We start from the raw sequence: 19,620 nt of genomic DNA, 5'->3' as shown, positions 1-19,620 counted from the left end.
GTAGCCGGCTTTCTTCACAACACTTCTTGACGGAATGAGCCACAGTGAGATTCCACCATATGTGTGATGTATAAATTTTGGCTTAAAACCGGGAGATTCATAGTTCGGTTAACAAATCAGACTATTTGCTTAAGAATGTAATGTGAGGGCAAAAAATAGGCTCTTTTTAAATTATGTGACGGGTTTAAGCTAGATGAGATTTAACTGCACTAATTGAACCTCTGTCCAAGCTTTCGTTACCAAAAGCAACAACAGCTTATGTATGTTCGAAGCCTTTATCCATTTAGGTATTTATTAGATACTACTTACTCTAAATATAACTTTGACGTCATTACTATTTTTGTTTTATTCAACGTCTATTTTCACTTAGTTAGCCAGTAATTTCGTCCAATCTACAGTATTTTTCGTCATATTATCATTTTAATATTCAAAGTATGTTTGTTAATATCAAATGTGATTCGTAATATTTGTTAACTTGATTTGGAAACTCTTCATATTGTAAAGAATAAAAATTAACGAGTTGATCTAAATTTTCACATAAAGTATTAATTATAAGTTGAAAAGTGTTACATATTTCTAAACGTGCGTCAGCTTTTTAACTTATAATGTCGATATTCTTGAAGATAAATATGTATAACATAAATTTATTGGACTATTCAAAAATTAATTAGCGTATACTTTTTTTACCTTAAAATAATATTTATTTTATATTTTTGTAAATTAGTAAGAACGTCTCTCGCTTCATGATCAGCGCCACGCCCGCCCGTGCCGGCCACAAACAGGAGCAGCATTATTCAGAACTGAAACGAGAAGTGCATGACAGTCCACTATGTATTTCATAGATGATTAGTAATTATCGCACTTTTTAAAATTCTTAATTTCAAGCAAATAAAAGTAAAAATATGTTAACTTCATGCAATCTCTTTTAATTTTATTTGCTATATACTAACTAATCTTGACCAAAAGCATTTTCGAAAGAACTCTAAATTTTGTAGTAGCTAATCACAAATTTCATTTAATTGTAAACGCCCATCAACAAAACCGGCCACAATAATCGGATTCAAGGCGCGTAGAATGGCTGGTTATGGCTCTATGAATAGCCCTCGTACAGCTACGACTGATAATGTCCGACCAATCATTTTTAAATCTTTCTCTCGCGGCGCATCAATAAGTATACCTACTTCTTTAATCATTGCAATTTCGAAACAAGCTCAAGTGTTGTCGGTGTCGAATAAATTTTGTATAATGTAAACGTGATAACAATTTAAATTCCTCTGTAACGGGTCCGGAGCCGACAAAAACAACAAACAAAGTTTGAGGCACGCGATTGGCTGTGCGGCTCGAGGGCGGCTCGAGGGCGGCACCGGCGCCGCGGCCACTCCCGTAACACTGCACGCAGTCTCGCTCACACACCCAGTCCTTATCTTCCACTCCGCTGTGTGAGACGTGTCGCCTGAAACTTTTCACCACCCGAGTGTCGCACCGTTTACATTTCTCGCCGGCACCGCGCGATACTATGCCACGGCCTACACGTGAGTCTTACGGTGACCAAAAACCACCCTTTTCATACATAGCTCTCACTGCTATGGCGATTTGGAGCTCTCCGGAGCGCATGCTGCCGCTGTCAGAGATCTACCGGTTCATCACGGACAGGTTCCCGTACTACCGGCGCAACACGCAGCGTTGGCAGAACTCGCTGCGGCACAACCTCTCCTTCAACGACTGCTTCGTGAAGGTGCCGCGCCGCCCCGACCGGCCCGGCAAGGGCGCCTACTGGACGCTGCACCCTCAGGCCTTCGACATGTTTGAGAATGGCTCCCTGTTAAGAAGACGGAAGCGCTTCAAGTTGCATAAGGGTGAAAAAGACAGTTTGAACGCAGAATTAGCAGCGCTCGCAAGTTTTAACAGAGCGTTTTTGGCGCGTCAAGCCGGTGCTCCTCCATCTGCACAGAGTTTAGCGAATGGAGGTCTATACACTCCTACCTCTACGTTTATGTCGCGGCCTAGTCCGGAGCCAGTGGAAGCGCCAGACACGGCGGCGCTGTTGCCGGCAGGCCCCCGGCCGCGGCGGGCGTTCACGATAGACGCGCTGCTGGAGCCGGAGCCGCGACGCTCGTCGCCGTCGCCGTCCCCGTCGCTGCCGCTGCAGCCGCACTGTCCGCTGCCGCTGCCACCGCCGTACCTGCTGGCCGCGCAGAGGTACCACGCGGAACTACTGGCGAGCCTGCAGCAGTCATGTCTTCCGCCGTTATGGACCTGGCGGGATACGAGTCAATTTTCACACTATACACTTAATTCATGAATGGTAAGTTTGTTTATCATATTTCAACTTTTATTTACTAGTAATATTTCTATTTACTATTAACCAGTGTATGTATTACATACTACAAGACTATAGTCATCTTTATTCAGTTTTCATCTAACCGGAGTACATATCACTTAAATTGGACAATGACACAAACCTTCAATATTATATGAGATGGCAAATTAATTGATTGCATATACATTGCTTCTTCTACATATTATGTATATACTACATAAATAATACAATAGTGTATGTAAGAATTTGTAGATTATTTACCTATATACCTCATAAGGGAAAAAATAATACCATAATTAATGTTTACTTTTTTTATGGTAAAAGACGCATACCAACAACATACAATTATGGTATTAGTTATGATTTTCATGTACATAATGTCATCTTTAAGTTATTTATGTTGAAACTAGGTAAATATTTGTATACAATTCGTTTTTTTTTTATCTGATTACGATATATAATCACAATAGACTCTAGTTTCAGTAGTCTAAAGTCTCTGTGGCGTGGTTTAATTGCGTGCGCGGTAGGATTATCGCTCTAAGATCCCGGGTTCCTTCAGGTTGATCAAAGTAATACTGAGTCCTTCTACTGAGAATCAAACCGGGCTCTGAAATTTGTGCCCTAAATGGCGATTGGCTCGCTCCCTATCACATCCTGGAACGGAATAAATATGGTGAAAAATGACTGACCTGGTTGCACCGCTGCCTATAAGTTCAGGGCTAAAGGCGTGAAGTATGTACAGCCCCGGATCTTGAATTTTTTGAAGGCGGGGCAATATCTGGATAATGTCGCCCCCAACCACCTATATTTTTACTTTTGTCATCATCATCATCATCATTTCCCGCCCCGCGGGAAATAATTTATGTGTGTTATATACTGGATGTCTCAGTAGTTAAAGTTGCGTTAATGATGAGATGTGTATTCGTCTGCCAAGTTTGAATTTGCCGCCCTCTAAATTCGCCGCCCTGGGCACGGACCCTGGCTTGCTGGATGAACAAGAGTTCATCTTCCCCTCACCATTATCACACTCCCAAGTGGGAACGGAGCGAAACACCTTTTCACGCATGTTGCAGAAATGATTTGACTTGGTTGTTAAGACCGGCCGCCGCACCCGCTTAATATTAGTCCCCTCTGGAAAATCAATCCAGGACATCTTTAAATTAAACCACACAAAATTTGGTCCGATCCGTGAATCAAACCCAGAACCTCTGATGTCTGAATTCACAAACGTTACTTAGTTGGACAGAACAATACAATGATTGAGTCAGTCTCTCAGTGCTTCTTGCATGAAAACCCTCGCTGTGCATAGGAACAAAGCGCTAAGGTATTAAGGTATGACTTTACTTCAGATGATTGTCAAATAAAGCCACAGAAAACTATGAAATAGCCGATTCTAGGCGTTTGGACGCCTGTGACTCCTCGTAGTACGGTCATTAGTCCATAGACCATAACGGTAACACTAAGAACTACCCTAAGAAAACATAAAAACACATTATGAAACATAATTAATAAGTACCTTCATTCTTCTACCTAAGCTTTTACATATACCATGTAGTAATGATGATAATTTTCTCCGAAAAAAATGCTAGACATAAAATTGGTGACCTATTTCACAAAATACATAAAATTGTTAAATTAACAATAATACTCCTTTTATAAATCATTCCGAAAATCACTTTAATCCAAGTAACTCGCGAGATATTTGAAAGCTTTATAGTTTAGCTGACAACACGCTTTGTGCGATCATTCAAGATTATGAGGGAGGGCGTGGCCAATCCCTCGGCAGGATGGTTAATGGCAAACACCACGATGCCGACAGATTTAGGATATCATGACGTAATAAATTATAAGCTTGTGATTCATAGAAAATTTTGTTGATTTTGCTTAGTGCAAAAGATGGGGAAGAGTTTCAGATATTTGTTAAAAGTAAACACATTAATTGCGATGTACTAAATGTTTTGTCGGAGTGTGTGCGGAGTGGGCCTCATACTTTGAGCTTTAATGTGGGCAGCATAAATAACTTTTTGTCGGTTCCTGTATCAGAAGAGGCTAAGGCTTTATTAAAAAAATATTTTGATTTCATCAAAATTTTGTAGGCACGGGTGAAAGTGGACGTACGGAGAGACATAGTCGTGAAATAACGACCAAGCTCCTTAAATAAAGATTAAAACAAAAAATACACATTAATTGCTTTTGGATTTGGATGACATTACGGCACGTTTAACATGCCAACATTTTATCGAGGAAAAGTATATGATAGTACCTATTATTATTACTAGAAAGAATTTCAAGCGAACAAAGCTACGGAAGAAGCTAGTTGGTTGCAAAACACATAGTACATACCGGGTCATTTTGACATTGTGTTTATAAATTATACCATATATGTACCTACATATCTTCTTTATAATGACATTTTACAATAGTTACTTGAAGCGTCAATAAAGTATGTTTTTCGAACAAAATAAATATCAATATAAAAATAATTTTAATTTCACACATCTTAATGCCACCACTACTACTGTAAGAGAATTCATCGCATTAGCGACATCGCACTTTCAGTTAGAAATACACTCACGCACTTGTCATATTCACACTGAACTACAAAAAAATAAAATCCGCATTTTTGGAAAATTAATTCGTTATTCCTGGATGATTTTCGGCATAATATTAGCAGAAGTAAAACGGAGTATGTGGATTAATTTATTAACGCAATGTTAAAATAACATTTCAAAACAAATGTCATTACATTTCATACATCTAACTATCTAAGATCCCAATTTATGCCTACATAAAAAATAATAGGAATTATTCTGCCAATTCTAAAATCGTAACAACATCCACTTAAGACAATCTTATAAATCTAGAATTAATGAATTATACAGTACGAATTTAAAAAAATATAACCACCAACCTTCATTAGGCCAGTGCTCACTGTGGTTACATCCCTTTATGTTATTGAAACACAGTGCAATGAAACATAAGCCAATTATACCATCAAGTCATTATTTAAACTGAACTGTATATTTTCAAGTGCGTATCGGCATAATTATGGCGACTGTCGAGAGTTACATGTCTCGTTAGTCGATTTTGATTTCGGTTTGCACTATAATCACTATTCGATGCAATGTAGTTAATTTACTGTGTATGAAAAAATAAGGTTGGTGAAAGAGTTTTTGTTTTTGCCACTGTGAGTCATCGCCATGTCTTTTGTGACCAGAGATTTTATCGTGATTTATAAAACCTAGAGAACGTAAATAAACATCTCTAGAGAAATAGGTTAAAATAGAACATAGGACAATATTTTTACAGCATCCCAGCAACATCAGTAATTAATATTATTGATCATGGAATAATAGACAGGGAAACACGCATAAAGGTTTAACCAAAGTGTGTTTGTTGTACATGTGCTGTTTAACAGTATTCATTATGTTTGTTTTCAATGATGATAATTAGCAAAAGATTAACAGAAGGAATATAACATTAAATTATGTATAAAATGTTCACATTTCCGTACACTTTTATTTCTTACTGACCAACGAACTATCAAATATCCTAAAATACTATAATTTAAATTATTTTCAGATTTTATTGCGGTTTTATAATTATAAATTTCTCTCGATGTTTCGCCCCCTGACCACGAATGTCTTACAGTCTTCGAAACGTCGTAGATAATTACAATATGAAAACCGCGATTAAATCCGCAACATAGTTTTATTTCAATGTCTAAAATTCGCGTAAATATAAGAAATCATTAAATGTTAGTAAATTATATAAATTCACGATAGATTTAGTTATAAAGTTATCATTAGTCAAACGGTCGACAACTTTTTGCATTATGCCGAATTTGTCAAGTTCTAATTAGACAGTTCATCAAGCGACAAAGACGGTAATTGTAATAAAACTAACGTTTAATGTTACACCGTTTTTATTTATATGGAATTATGAAATACTAGCTTCCGCTCGCAGCTTCGCCCGCGTGGATTTCGGACTTCAAAAATGGAGCCGGTCGCGAACGTTCGAGAATGTTCGTTTTACGAAGCTACTCGCTAGGTGATTCGCTAGTCTCTAGGTGCCAAGCAAGCCGCCTGCCTGTGCGTTCGCGACCTTATATATATACAAAAATAATCCTTATAGCATGATTCAGTATTCACGCATGATGGCTTATTATTAGCGTATTTCATGTATAACTTTGGTGTTTCTATACCGATTTCTATGATTCTTTTTATGGAATATTTAATAATGTTAACTTTTTTAAATTAGGGGATGACTGAGAGTGTTATAAACGTAAGAGTAGACAAATATAATGAGAAAGCTTCGAACTGCTAAGCTATCGGGAGTTACACGTGTTATTGTGAGTCAACCATAAAAGATAGACATATGCTGTCGTGGGATATTTTTTACATAATTTTAAGGAGAACATTTCCGTCATACATGATTTCTGTGTAGCTTTAACCATTAAGCTTGCACACGCGACGGAAGCTTAAAAATGGAGTAACTTCTCCCGTTTTCCCAACATTTCCCTTCACTGCTCTGCTCCTATTAATTGTAGCGTGATGAAAAGTATACTATAACCAGCACAGGAGTATGACAAATAATTGTACCAAGTTTCGTTAAAATCCGTCGAGTAGTTTTTGTTTCTATAACGGTTATACAGACAGACAGACAGACAGACAGACAAAAATTTTACTAATTGCATTTTTGGCATCAGTATCGATCCCTAATCACCCCCTGATAGTTATTTTGGAAATATATTTCATGTACAGAATTGACCTCTCTACAGATTTATTATAAGTATAGATAATTAATATAATTGTGTTAATTTTATACCTAATTGAACTTCTTCTGTCTTAAATAATAGAAATAATGAAGTCAGAAATAAAATACTAAGTAATTTAACTTCGGTTCAATAGTTCCGTGCAATTAATTATATAAAATATAATTAAGAACAAAATCTACTAATCATTATTGTTATGCAGCTAATAGTTACAAAATATTGTTTTTATTCATTATGTAACTCTAGTTAGCGCATTATACCTAAAAATTATTTAGCCAGAGGTTTATGTTTTTGTTTTCATTGCAGTATGTACGAATAATTTAAAAGAAATAATTCTATATATAACTTTGTGTTTTCGAAGCTTATTATTGTGTCATAGATATTTTTAAGCAACTTTATCAGCAGATTAAAATATTTATATCGTTTTACTTTTTTAAAAAATATTAGGCTCTGTGCAGACTTCGACTGTATAGCTAAAGCTAAGGGCGTACGACATAATTTTCCGTTTTAGACGCTGTTTAGTTCGTCGCGCCTGTTGAAGATACAGTACACACAGATAAATTCAAACAAAAATCCGTGATTCTTATGTAAAAAGTTGACACCATCTGGTTAGCGCCATAAGGGTCACCTCTTGATGATGGTGATAAAGGGGTGATCTTCCGTCGTGTATCGTACACACAAAATGAATGCTCACGGCTGCCAGTTAGCAACATTCACACGTAAATTCAAATTTAGAATTTCGTCGAATATTTCCACCATAAAACTCTGTAGTAGATGAAAAAACTCTAAACGGTTTTAATATCAATTCTAAAAACAACATAAAATATTCATGTATGTAAAATAATCATTTACCCCTTACTAAACAACTAATAATATAAAATATTTATAAAATACAAATAAGGCTGGATATTTACCCAAAGCAAATTTATGGCCGTGCTGATTTGATCACTCACAGTATAGGTAGAAGTTGATATTAATGATATTCGAAACTAGCTATCCACAAATTCTAAGTTGCAATTTTAATTGAAATAACTGATGCTGATAAATTAAGCTAGGTGACGTTGAAGTTTAATAAATTAGTTTTGCACGTAACTAAAAGTTTTAATTTTATTTTTAGCAATGGTACGATTATTTAAATAACTTGTTTATAAAATAAAAAAAAATGAATCTTAAATATGACGGAAGAACATACAGTTTTTGTACGATATAAATAAATAAATGAAAACTCTAGTTTATACAAAATAAAAAAAAAACTAAAAAGGCCAATAAGCTGTAGAGCTGTAGACACTTCATTTACCGCCTGGATTACTGACCCCCATTAGTTTCATTTGACATTCAGGACGTGGCGCTAACATATTGCGCATATACGCTCGTTTCCCTATCTCTACCCTTGCTGTTGGAACACGCGCTGCTGCGAGAGAGGCGCACGAACGTGTGTATACACATGTATCAAACTGTAAATGCTGTTAGCGACACCCAACAAAATAATTACTCCGTAATTGATTAATTGATTGATTGATGATTTTAACAGATGTGAAACCGTAGAAGTGACGAATGTAGTTATCGTGAAATAGTAGCAGTCACGCAAAGTATATTTCGTAGTTATAGTTTAGTAAGTGTGAACTTAGGGTCGTATTAATAAACCATTCTCGGCTATGAGTGAGATTATAAGTGGATGTTTTAGTTTATTAAACTATTTAATAAAAAAAAATTAACTACCAGTTTACGCAGAGTCGGCGATGTTTAATAAAAAAAATTGCAGTCAAAATTCGTCATATTCTGTGACTTAAGATATTATTTATATTGTTGATATCTGGTTATTAAACAGTGGCGATCTTAAGACGCAGTCATTATCTTTACAACGTCTTAGCTGACATCACACTTCAGAAATAAATTGAGTTGCATCTATTAATACCTCCCTACATGTAGTTAGTAGTAACCAAAGGCATTAAAGACAAATTTCCTACATCTTAGTCACCCGTAGTACTAACAAAGCCCTGGAAACACTCATGATTAGGAATAAAATAACAACTAATTTAGCTCTTCTAATATCAAAACAGTTGTAATATTTAAATGCATCGAATAATTTAATGCTCGCCTCTTTCACGTCATGGGATAAAATACTCCTGTCGAAAAATAGGTCCACTAATTGCGCTGCCTATTTGATAAAAAGGCGTGAGTCTATTAGTAACTAATTCAATACGAAGATTATAAATAATGCGTCAAAAATATTGTATATCTAAACATGAAAATGTTGATATAACTCATTATTGCCTTTGTGTATCACTATACCTATTATTCACCGTACGTTTTCCATCCTGATGTTGTAATAAGCGGCGAGCCTATCGTAATATCCGACATAAATTTCAGACTGAGGTCTGATACTAAATAGACAAACCCATAGAAGTCGAATGCGAGATCTCAACACAGCAGTCGTACTTAAATACCACCGAAGCAGTCAGTAAAAAATGTATAAGTAAATATTTATGACGAATGACACTTATTGATTGACGGCAGTGTGAAGATAAATAGAGCTTTGTCGCTTCATTTGATATTTATAAAATGTCAGAAATTATATCCTACTGATATTATGAATATGCAAGAGCGTGAAGATGTTATATACGTGGCATTTACTTAACTATCAGCTACATTTGATTCCGGGAAAGTTTTTACAAAAAGCCGCCAGCATAACCTGGCCTATTAAGTCTTAGTAAAATTGCATGATAAATATATTTTTAACTTTTTCAGTTTTAAAATAGATCAATGATCCGTGATATATAAACTTTCGTGAAAAATAACAATGTAGAAATAATTTAAATCGTCTGAACTTCATATATTATGAGAGTTTAAATATAAAGCAATCGCGCAAATACTATATATTTGTTACTGAAAGAAATATCAAATTACAGACTGTGATAGCTGCTAAAGTTGCTAAAATATTCTAAGGCGTTCACGATAAAACGGAAACTTATTATTATAAATTATAGAGCTCCACTCTATAATTTATAATAATAAGTTTCCGTTAATACATAAACTCTTAAATATTTTATCATTGTAGATGTACGTCGTGTTTGCATTCTTTATAGAAGTAATCTCAAGTAGGTACTAAAATCATTTATGCAAAATTTCCAATCTCAGTCATAAATTATTTCTGACAAACCCTTCATGCTACATTAGAGGCCGTTCAAGTATTACGAAAGCACCAAAGCGAGGTGGAGGGCTCTGTATGTGGCTATTTTCGAATAAGTTCATGTGGACGGGGAAATCTGAACAATGATTATATCAACAGTGTTTATTTATTTAATCTTGATAATTTAGAAAAAAAATATGTGTTACACCTTGCCCTAATAAGTTAAGAGCAGACGCAAAATGAGTGATTATATTATCAAATAAGTCGATCACTGTTTGTGAGTAAATCATTTATTTCACAAGAAATACTAGTCTTAACAAAGGTTTTCTCCATTTAACCGTAACATTATTAATGTTTTCATAATTTCTACCAATATAAATAGCAATTATATTATGCAACTAATTGCTAAACGACATCCATCGCTCGCGAGTCGTTATTGACGTTTTATTCGAGTTAGATATTTGCTTTGTAAACAAATGTCTCAATAACGTCTTACTAGAATACATAATGTTACGCCTTCATTATCGATGTACGTCATAATTATTAAGCATACCTCAATACTATGTATCTCCTGTTATGCAAAAACAAACTCGTAGTGCGGTAACAAGATTCTACTGTCGTTATCTTTATTTATAGAAATGCAAGTATTCGAGATTTTTAATACGTCCAATTCGAGAAAAAAAAAGAGATGGCTTGGGCCATATCTACTTGTAATGGCGAAAATAAAAGTCACTTATTGTCTGCGGTAGGCAAAAAACCTTTTAATAGTGTTAATCAATAAAGTTTTCTGTACGACATTAATTAGGCAAAATCCTTACATACAGAAATAATAGATAATTATTATTTTGCAAGTATATTAAAATGATTGATATTACAGTCGCCGAACAATTAATTTGAAGTCATTGTTAGAAAGGACAATATAGTAGATAGTTGTCCGATTTTGATATAACATGAAAAGTGAATATTATTTAGTTTAACGTAATTTTATTTAATCACCTTTTCATCCCACTGGAACGAAATAATGCTTACTATCTCACTTTTTACTGGTATTGTAAAGTTTAGTATATAAATGTTTGTGAGTGTTATTACATTTTTAATATTTGTTAGAAGTAAAACAACATTTGAACAGATTTGGATATAATTGGGAACAAGAATAGACCAGGTCTTAAATGAACACCTTACCATTTATACCGGTAATTTGCTCCCATGGGAAATAATGTTTTTTTTTTAATTAGAGGGCACTTGCACAAACACAAACCGCAAGCAACACCCAATTTTATATAATTTGTTTTCATCATTTAAACCCATTGCATAACACGGTTTTGAAGTTTTTGAAACTTGTGCTTAACACAATAAAACCTCTATCGAAATTAATTCAGCTGCATGCATGTTTTGTCCGAACAAAACAACTCGGAACAAAGAAAAGATTTTAACAGAATTACGTTCATTTTGTGGATCGTTTATTGACTGTAATAGTCAAAGTTACTATAACTTTTGTGTATAATATTTGTGCTGTAACAACTCTTATGGTTTTTAGTTTAGGTGTTATTTGTGTGGTAATAGATTATAAATTTGAAAACAGGAAAATAGCCTTTCAGTAACTGTACAATATAAAACTAATCCTTACTAGTGTTTCACTAAATCTGCACTATAATATCAACCAGCATAATAAGGAAAATAGTGTCTCCCAATACGCTTGAAGTTTATTATAATTGCGGATCAAAATTAATAAAAATCTGTCTAGTAAAATTTTTTTAATGCAATTCTTTTCTTGTACAAACAGCCTTGTGTTATCGATTCTTAAATAAATCCAGCACCTGTGTTCAGTTCAATAATTACATTTTTGTGAGTTCTTGATAAAGGAGTTAAAATATGTTTGCTATTAAAATTCATTTAGCAATAATAGGTTCATCTTCTGTATGATCTTCATGGGATAATAGGCTCTATTAACATTAAATGCCCAACATCTCAGCCGAAACCTTCAGTAATAGCGTGAGTTTAAAGATACATCATATCAAATCATTCTTAATATAGGTACTACCCCATTTTTCGTACTAAATTCTGCTTACAACTCAGCCCGCTTTAATACTCTATTCTGGCATAAAGGTCATTCTTCGCACTTTTCTGAAATAAAAATATATTATATTCATCCAGGCTTTGGATTCTTCATATGTCTTTCATTTCATACTATGTTGATAAAGCAGACAGTGTAATGCTAGGAATTTAAGATATTAAACGGGAATATAATAGTGTTTGTGCACGGTTGGTTGGTGCCAAATCAATTAAAGGATCTATTTTTACATAACAGAGACCCTATTGTCTAGCAAATTATCTAGATAAATATTAATATGATGTGAACCTATCTCAATAAGAATGAAGTATTCCGTGTACTTTCAATGTACTTTTCTTATATACGGTTTTTTTTTTTTCATCCAAGAAAGAAACCAAAAAGTCTTTGAATTAATTAAACTTGTTTAAATACTAATTTAGTAGTGGCCAGTAACCCATCCGGCGTCACCCGGGTAGCATTTATTATCACATTTTACTGGTATTATAAAGGCGAATATCTGTAAGTGTTCTTACGTTTTTAATGTTTGTTAGAAATAAAAAAAACAGCTGAAGACACAAGAATAGACTAGATTCTAAATGTCCACATTACTATTCATACCGGTATTTTTTTAAATAGAGGGCACTTGCACAAACACAAGCCGCAAACACCACCCAGTTTATATAGCATTTCTTATTTATAGCTAGATGACTTCTGGTGGATCCATACTTCACAGGATCACCTGCTGGGCCGTTGCCCGTTGAAGGGTGAAGATTTACGAATGGGATCCCGACACAACATAAGTACTAATACGCCTAAATGACGTCTGCAAATCAATCTTTTCATAATTAGATTTTACATAAATTGCGAAAAGGAAGCCAGCATGAATCGGTTATATGGACCCTTCGTTACTACTGCTGGGCTAATCTAAAGTTTACAAAAAATGTGATTAAAATCGCTATAGTCCTTCCGGAGTCTCTAAGGAACATACATACCTATATAACTTACATTTATTTATACACTTGGTCTTCTAGTAGCCGAAAATCGACCGTCGAATTAAATATATTTGTAATAATATTATATATTATATAAATGTTATCTTTCTGCACTCCTTCTCTATTTAAACTTAAACTGTACCACATATTATACTCCTTCCTCTACATATTTTTTTGCAAAAACGGCTACAAAGTTTCGTCTTCAGGTATTAATACGCAAGTTTATACGTAACTAAGGAGTATAGGTTTTCACATTGTATATTTTGTGCTACACTTCAGTACTGTGGCTGGTTGAGCACCATGAACATGTAACAATAAGCGAAATATAATCCGGTTTTCAGTTATTACAATGGGGTAATATTTCTCGTAGGCCAACAACACCTCGCGGCTACAGAAACCAGCGTAGATATAAATAGAGACTCAGTATTATACAGATTATAAATCATCTATTGAATATAAGATTATTTATGTTCAACGCACTGAATATTTGTGGCAATATTAAATACATCAGTCACTAAATACTTCTAGGTTCCTTATATGTGTCCGTTTTTGAACGGAAATTAGGTAAAATCCAAAGTACTTACATATTCTATATATCGCTGGCTCACTATTGCCAAGTTCTATGTTATATTTGATTTGAAAACTAAATTTAATATCACATGATACTAAATTTTTCCTTGAAAATTTCTAATAATCCCGACAGATGTATAAATCATGAATTATTGTCTTTTCTAATTTTAATCAACATACAATTTCTAAATCTAATTTTTGCAACATTAACATTAAAATAGGACCTCAAAATAGTAAGCTTTCGATACGGAAAGACCTTTTTAGGCATCCAAGCCGAGTCTTTCATTGTTATAAAATATGCAAAGTGTAAAGTACTGTCTTAGTGATTTAAACGACATAGCAGCCAGTGCATAAAAAAAATACAATCGTGGTACCCGGCAAGTAGAACTTTGCATTATGAAGTGATGGTAATAAATATGTGACAATCGGCGCTTACTGTTAAGATAAGCTATTTACTATTTTCATATTAAGTTGTATAAATCAATGTCCTTAGAAATCAAGCCATTCCAACTAAACTAAGTAATATATTGTACATATAACTACATAAGATATAGATGTAAAGTTATTTCTAAATAATTACATTTCAATATACAGGAGAGAAATTAAAATTTGAAACATTTATTGAAATAAAACTTTCAATAGATACGTTTAAAATGACAAATAGGTGTTGAAATAAAAAATTGAATATATTTATGATATAACATGATTAAATTTTTTAGATATCGCACTGTATAAAATAAAATAAAATTTCATTTAATTATAAAATTTCTCTGATACTTTTAACAAGGCAAAGGTGTGAGATTCGCTCTGAATTTTAAATACTTTGACAGTTATCGGGATTAGCGCAAATGTAAAGCAACCGTGAATTACGTAACCAAGACAGAAAGGACCCTTATAATATAATTTGTAGCTGAAATCTATTGTTTGAGGAGGAATCTCCTACGCCATAACACCATAAAAGCACAAGTTAAGTTTTTTTTAGTTAAGTATATTATATTATTAGTAAAAAATAATTTAATATAAGATATTACAGTAATCATAAATAAATGAATTTACTGAACTTTACGTACGGTGCAGAGATTTCACTCGGCGCTCTGTCGTAAGGACGACCGTAGATCGTGCGAAATATTTCCTCAGACAGAATTTACGGAGAATGTTGTGCTCTGCAGATTTTGTAAGGTCTTCAAATGCCTAGGTGCAAAAATATGATGTATATTTTCCACACAATTTCTGCATTTCCTGAGTATTAAAATCATGTCTATGCGTAAAATATCCATAAAGTCTTTGAAAGTGTAAATATATAATAATATATATAGTTTTAGAAAGTCATATAAAATGCCTAGGCAAGGGCATATTATAGTGTTCACATTATTATCTTTCATTCCAACTGTTTTTCATTTTTCATCTTATTTAATTAAAATATATAGCATCCTGAAGGAGGTGTTGTATAGCAGTGGCGAAGAGTATAATTTTTTGGACGGGAATCCGACATAGAATATATGTAGATATTAATATGCATACATGCAGTTCGCAAATCATTCTAATGATAATTATTTGATATAAATTACAAAAGAGAAGGGCATGAATCGGTTTATATGGAACTTTCGTCACTGCTGCATAGCTAACAGACCAAGAAACAAAATAAAATACTTCAAGACACTGTGAGCTCATTCTGCGTAGATCGGACCACCAACAAATAAAAATTGTAAAATGTAGGTAGATAATGTAACTTTGACTCTGCAGATGACCAACACTTCCGTCCCCGCCATGACCACGAAGGCTGCAAAGTCTTCGAAACGTCGGGAGAAAATTACAATATAAAAACCGCGATAAAATCCGAAAAATAGTTTAATTTTAAGACAAAAAAAAATCCCAGAATGCTCAAATTCAACAACAATATTAACGATTGTGTTTGTTTGTCCACAGGTAATGTTAGCGTCAATATAAAGACAGATCTCAAAGTAGCTCTAGTTATAAGAAAAAGTCTAGAGACAGTTCATGTTATGCAAATAAATTAAATTAGATGAATAATAAAGTGATGGCAGCGTTAATGACGGCGGGGACATGTGCGCTTCCTACTGCACTACAAAAATACATAAAGGTGAGTCACGATATACTAATTGTATCAGATTTCAAGTCAATATATCTTGTACCTAGTTAATAATCCATGGTCATTCCAATATATAGGATTCTAGTCTACGCTTTACGTAATTAAAAAGCAAGCTGAAAAATATTACCCTCTTTTATTGTGTAAAGCAGTGTAGTACATGAATTCATGCATGCTATAATTTTAATTTGTATGATTAATTTTACGATTTTCCTAAATTAATTCATCTACCAACATCACAAACGAAATTAAACACCAAAGCATTGGTTAAAGTGAACCGGTTTAATTAATTAATTAGTCTGATAAAAAATTGTTTCCTAAAATATTTTATTAAACAGAATAAAATAGATTTACATTACTGAATAACTTGTTAATAAGTACTTTCTATATATTAAATAATATCAACGTGTAAGTTCAAACTTTTGTAGCTATATAGGTAAGTATATCAGATTGATAATGATAAAATAAAATGCTTAGTTAAAAGTCAATTACGATCATATCGTTTGAAAGTTTAACCGTGATAATTGATCTTTTTAATCGATCGAATTTATCTACATTTAACTTACTCTAAATAGCGTTTTGCTATTTTAATTGGTAGATGTATCAAGATAGATTGCCAATTTTTAACCTTGATTTAATACTTAAAATACTTATGTCCGAAAAATATCCAATTGGAAGACAACCTAAAAAGCACATCGATATTATTGAATAACATTAGACACTTTAATATGCAACTAAAACACGTGTAGAGCTATTGCCTATTTCAACATTCCCAGCGTATGAATTCCGCTTCCCTAGCTGAATGCGGATAATTTGTTTTTACTGAGTAGTTAAAGCGCTTACAAGAAAAAACTAGTTTCATTTTTCATAAAAAAAATATGCATTAAAAAAATATTTTTTTGTAGTTTATAAAGCGTCGCGCTTACGTTGTCAATTTTTTTGCGTCAAATTGTATTTTTCCCATCAATTCGTTTTACTACTACCCCATAGAGGCGTTTTAGTAAACCACGAATTATCGAAAATGTACCCAACCGCAGGAGATATGGAATTATTAAAATACAGGTGCAAATTATAATAAACCTACATAATATTACGTACTAGACCGCAATTTCGTCTCTGTAATAACTTGATATTATTCAAAACCGTTTCTTTTGTCAGTTAAGTACCAAAATCAAAGTAACAGAACAAGAAAGGGTTCAAAAAGTTTGCGTTAATTAATGTGTGCCCATTATAATGTAGCGGTTTCTGTCTGGTATGTAGCGAATTAATAACTGTGAACTATATTAACTATTTTCATTTTTACATCAGTCTTATCAATATCTATTTTCATTTTTACATCTGTCTTATCAATATATCACATAAAAAAAGTTTAGTGCCACTATACCCAGCCATACTAATGACCAAGCCCTTCTTTTGTATTCATGTGATGAGAACACATCGATAAAGTTATCTTTTTTTATACATAGTCATTTTGATAATGAGTAATTAAATGAAACAATTTACTTGTTTTCTTAAAAACAACACTTTACCATGAACTACTAACCACAGTAAATTAAAAAGTGTAAGTTTCGAAGAAATAAATCTTAAGAAAAAGTAATTTTAAATGTTAAGGCTACCACATGAAGACCATGTGTCGGAGCGGCAATACCATACTTTCAGTCAAAAATATACTTACCTACTCACATGTCATATTCGCACTAAACTACAAAAAATCAGAAAACTAAAATCGTGATTTAGGTGAAAATATGTTGTTATTTATCGATGATTTTAGGGCACAATACTATGTGGAAAAGGCAATGACGAATATGTTGTTTAATTCAGTATAACGATATAAAAATAACCCTGTAAACAATTTAGTATTTTTAATCACAATATTATATATTATATTGTATATTGTTCCACTACTGGCCATGGGTCGACTATAGTTATATGATAATTGTATTTATTCAATCAAAATTCTTTGTTTCAGGAAACGGTGCGTCTGTTACTGAGATTCTCAATGAATAAACGTCAGCTAATAAAATATATTTTTAATCTGTGATATTTAGTGTAAGCATAGACTAAAGTGTGTATGTACATATCTATGGACTATATAGCGATATGTAAAGAATTATAATAAATAAATTATTAATGTAGTCAGTAGTTGAACAGAATATAGCGAAATGCGTTAACTGTTTTTGTGTGTTTTATTTTCCGTCATAACTTAAATTGTGTCGACCGTCCGGGGAAGTTTATCTATTGTTGGTCGACAGTTTTTCGGGTTTCTCTTCACTTACCATCAGGTACAGTGGTGTTAATTTGTCACGCCGTCGATAAAAAAAACTTTACACTTAAGTTCTATCTTATTAGTGAGTAAAAAGGCCTAAATGCTCTTTTAATAATCAGATCAGCGCAGATGCCATCATCAACTCCTTACCGAGCAACACAAGATACTCCTACAAAACTAATAGATGTTTTAGCAAATTCATTCATAGTACATTTTCTTAGAGTCACAGTCATAGTACTGTTTTTTACTACCTGCCTGTACTAGGCACCAAGCTAACAGAGTCTATGCTCCACATTATTGTTTAAAAGGTAACTGCTTCAGTTACAACGGGGATGACTAGTTCACTCTCTCTCAGTTTCCATCTACATTTCAAGCCAGGCCGCACTAACGACAAATTGTATTAAATTTTGTATTGATACAGAAGTATTAGTAAAGCCCCTAATTGTTGCGTTAATTTAGCAACTTCGTTCAATTCTATTCACAATATAAGGCATTAGAATGGATAAATTGTGTATTTGTGTTGAAATTAATCATAATGACTCGCCCCAGAGTTAGTTTACATTGAAGAAACGGTATAAATAGTCCCTTACAATACAAAGTAAGATATATTAGCTTTTGCACGTGTCTTCGTTCTCATGAAAGTTCAGTTTATAGGGTTTAAAGGTGACTACTGACAGTTAAGGTCAATTCAAAGCGGAGTCAATAACGTCGATTCTTTACAATTTATACAGAGCGGCATATTCTCCTTGGCATTTATCCTACAGCTTCCCGTCTATTGCAAATTGCTGAAACTACTTTCTAAAGCTTTCCAGTAATACCGACATGATCTATAAAGAGATTTATAAAGTAGTATAATAGTACAACATTTCCCAAACTGTGAGTCGAGACTCTGGTGAGTCGTGAGAGGATTTATATGTTTTTTATACGAACACCGCAAAGTGTCCTCACTGCACCTGATGAGTAGAGTGGAGTCCAATAGAATGTCGACTGAGAGATGATTACCCCTCCGTGTACTCACGTGTGCCACTATGGCGGGTTTTAACACCTTGTGTACCGTGGTATCATCCGGGTGGATAACAAATATATCTTGTTAAGATTAAATATGTATAACATCACATAGTATCAACTGTTATGGTGTTATAATATATGTATATATAAATAAATAAAAATAAAATAAAAAATATTACCACCAGCATATTAGGTAGGTTCTAATAAATAGATCAATACATCAATCGACTGGGCCAACAGCCGGACAGCCACTGATAGACAATAAAAGTAACTAAAATGTTCATTGAAACAGCACTCTTTGAATGTAATCAAATATTACTTCGATAACCAAGAGGTGTACTCAGAATTGAATCTCAGTTAGGCATAGTTTGAGAACCACTGTTCTATCAGTCAGTGTAGTGTA

At 33.5% G+C, this 19,620-nt stretch overlaps 1 protein-coding gene across 1 annotated transcript; it reads left to right on the top strand.

The window, feature by feature from the left end:
* The first annotated feature begins 1,429 nt into the window (after positions 1-1,429).
* LOC115443775 (fork head domain-containing protein FD4-like) lies at positions 1,430-18,119 on the top strand. The gene is made up of 3 exons (XM_037442591.1): positions 1,430-2,305; positions 15,763-15,937; positions 17,913-18,119. Exon 1 carries the CDS (start codon positions 1,517-1,519, stop codon positions 2,300-2,302), a length of 786 nt encoding a protein of 261 aa, XP_037298488.1. The 5' UTR covers positions 1,430-1,516; the 3' UTR covers positions 2,303-2,305; positions 15,763-15,937; positions 17,913-18,119.
* Positions 18,120-19,620: the final 1,501 nt, after the last annotated feature.

This window comes from Manduca sexta, chromosome 25 (assembly GCF_014839805.1).
Source record: "Manduca sexta isolate Smith_Timp_Sample1 chromosome 25, JHU_Msex_v1.0, whole genome shotgun sequence".
In the NCBI taxonomy this organism is placed as follows: domain Eukaryota; kingdom Metazoa; phylum Arthropoda; class Insecta; order Lepidoptera; family Sphingidae; genus Manduca; species Manduca sexta.
This window is presented reverse-complemented; position numbering and strand designations above follow the sequence as displayed.

What these genes read in the sequence shown, in the direction of transcription:
- LOC115443775 (XM_037442591.1), top strand. Translation starts at nt 1,517, where the DNA reads ATGCCACGGCCTACACGTGAGTCTTACGGTGACCAAAAACCACCCTTT.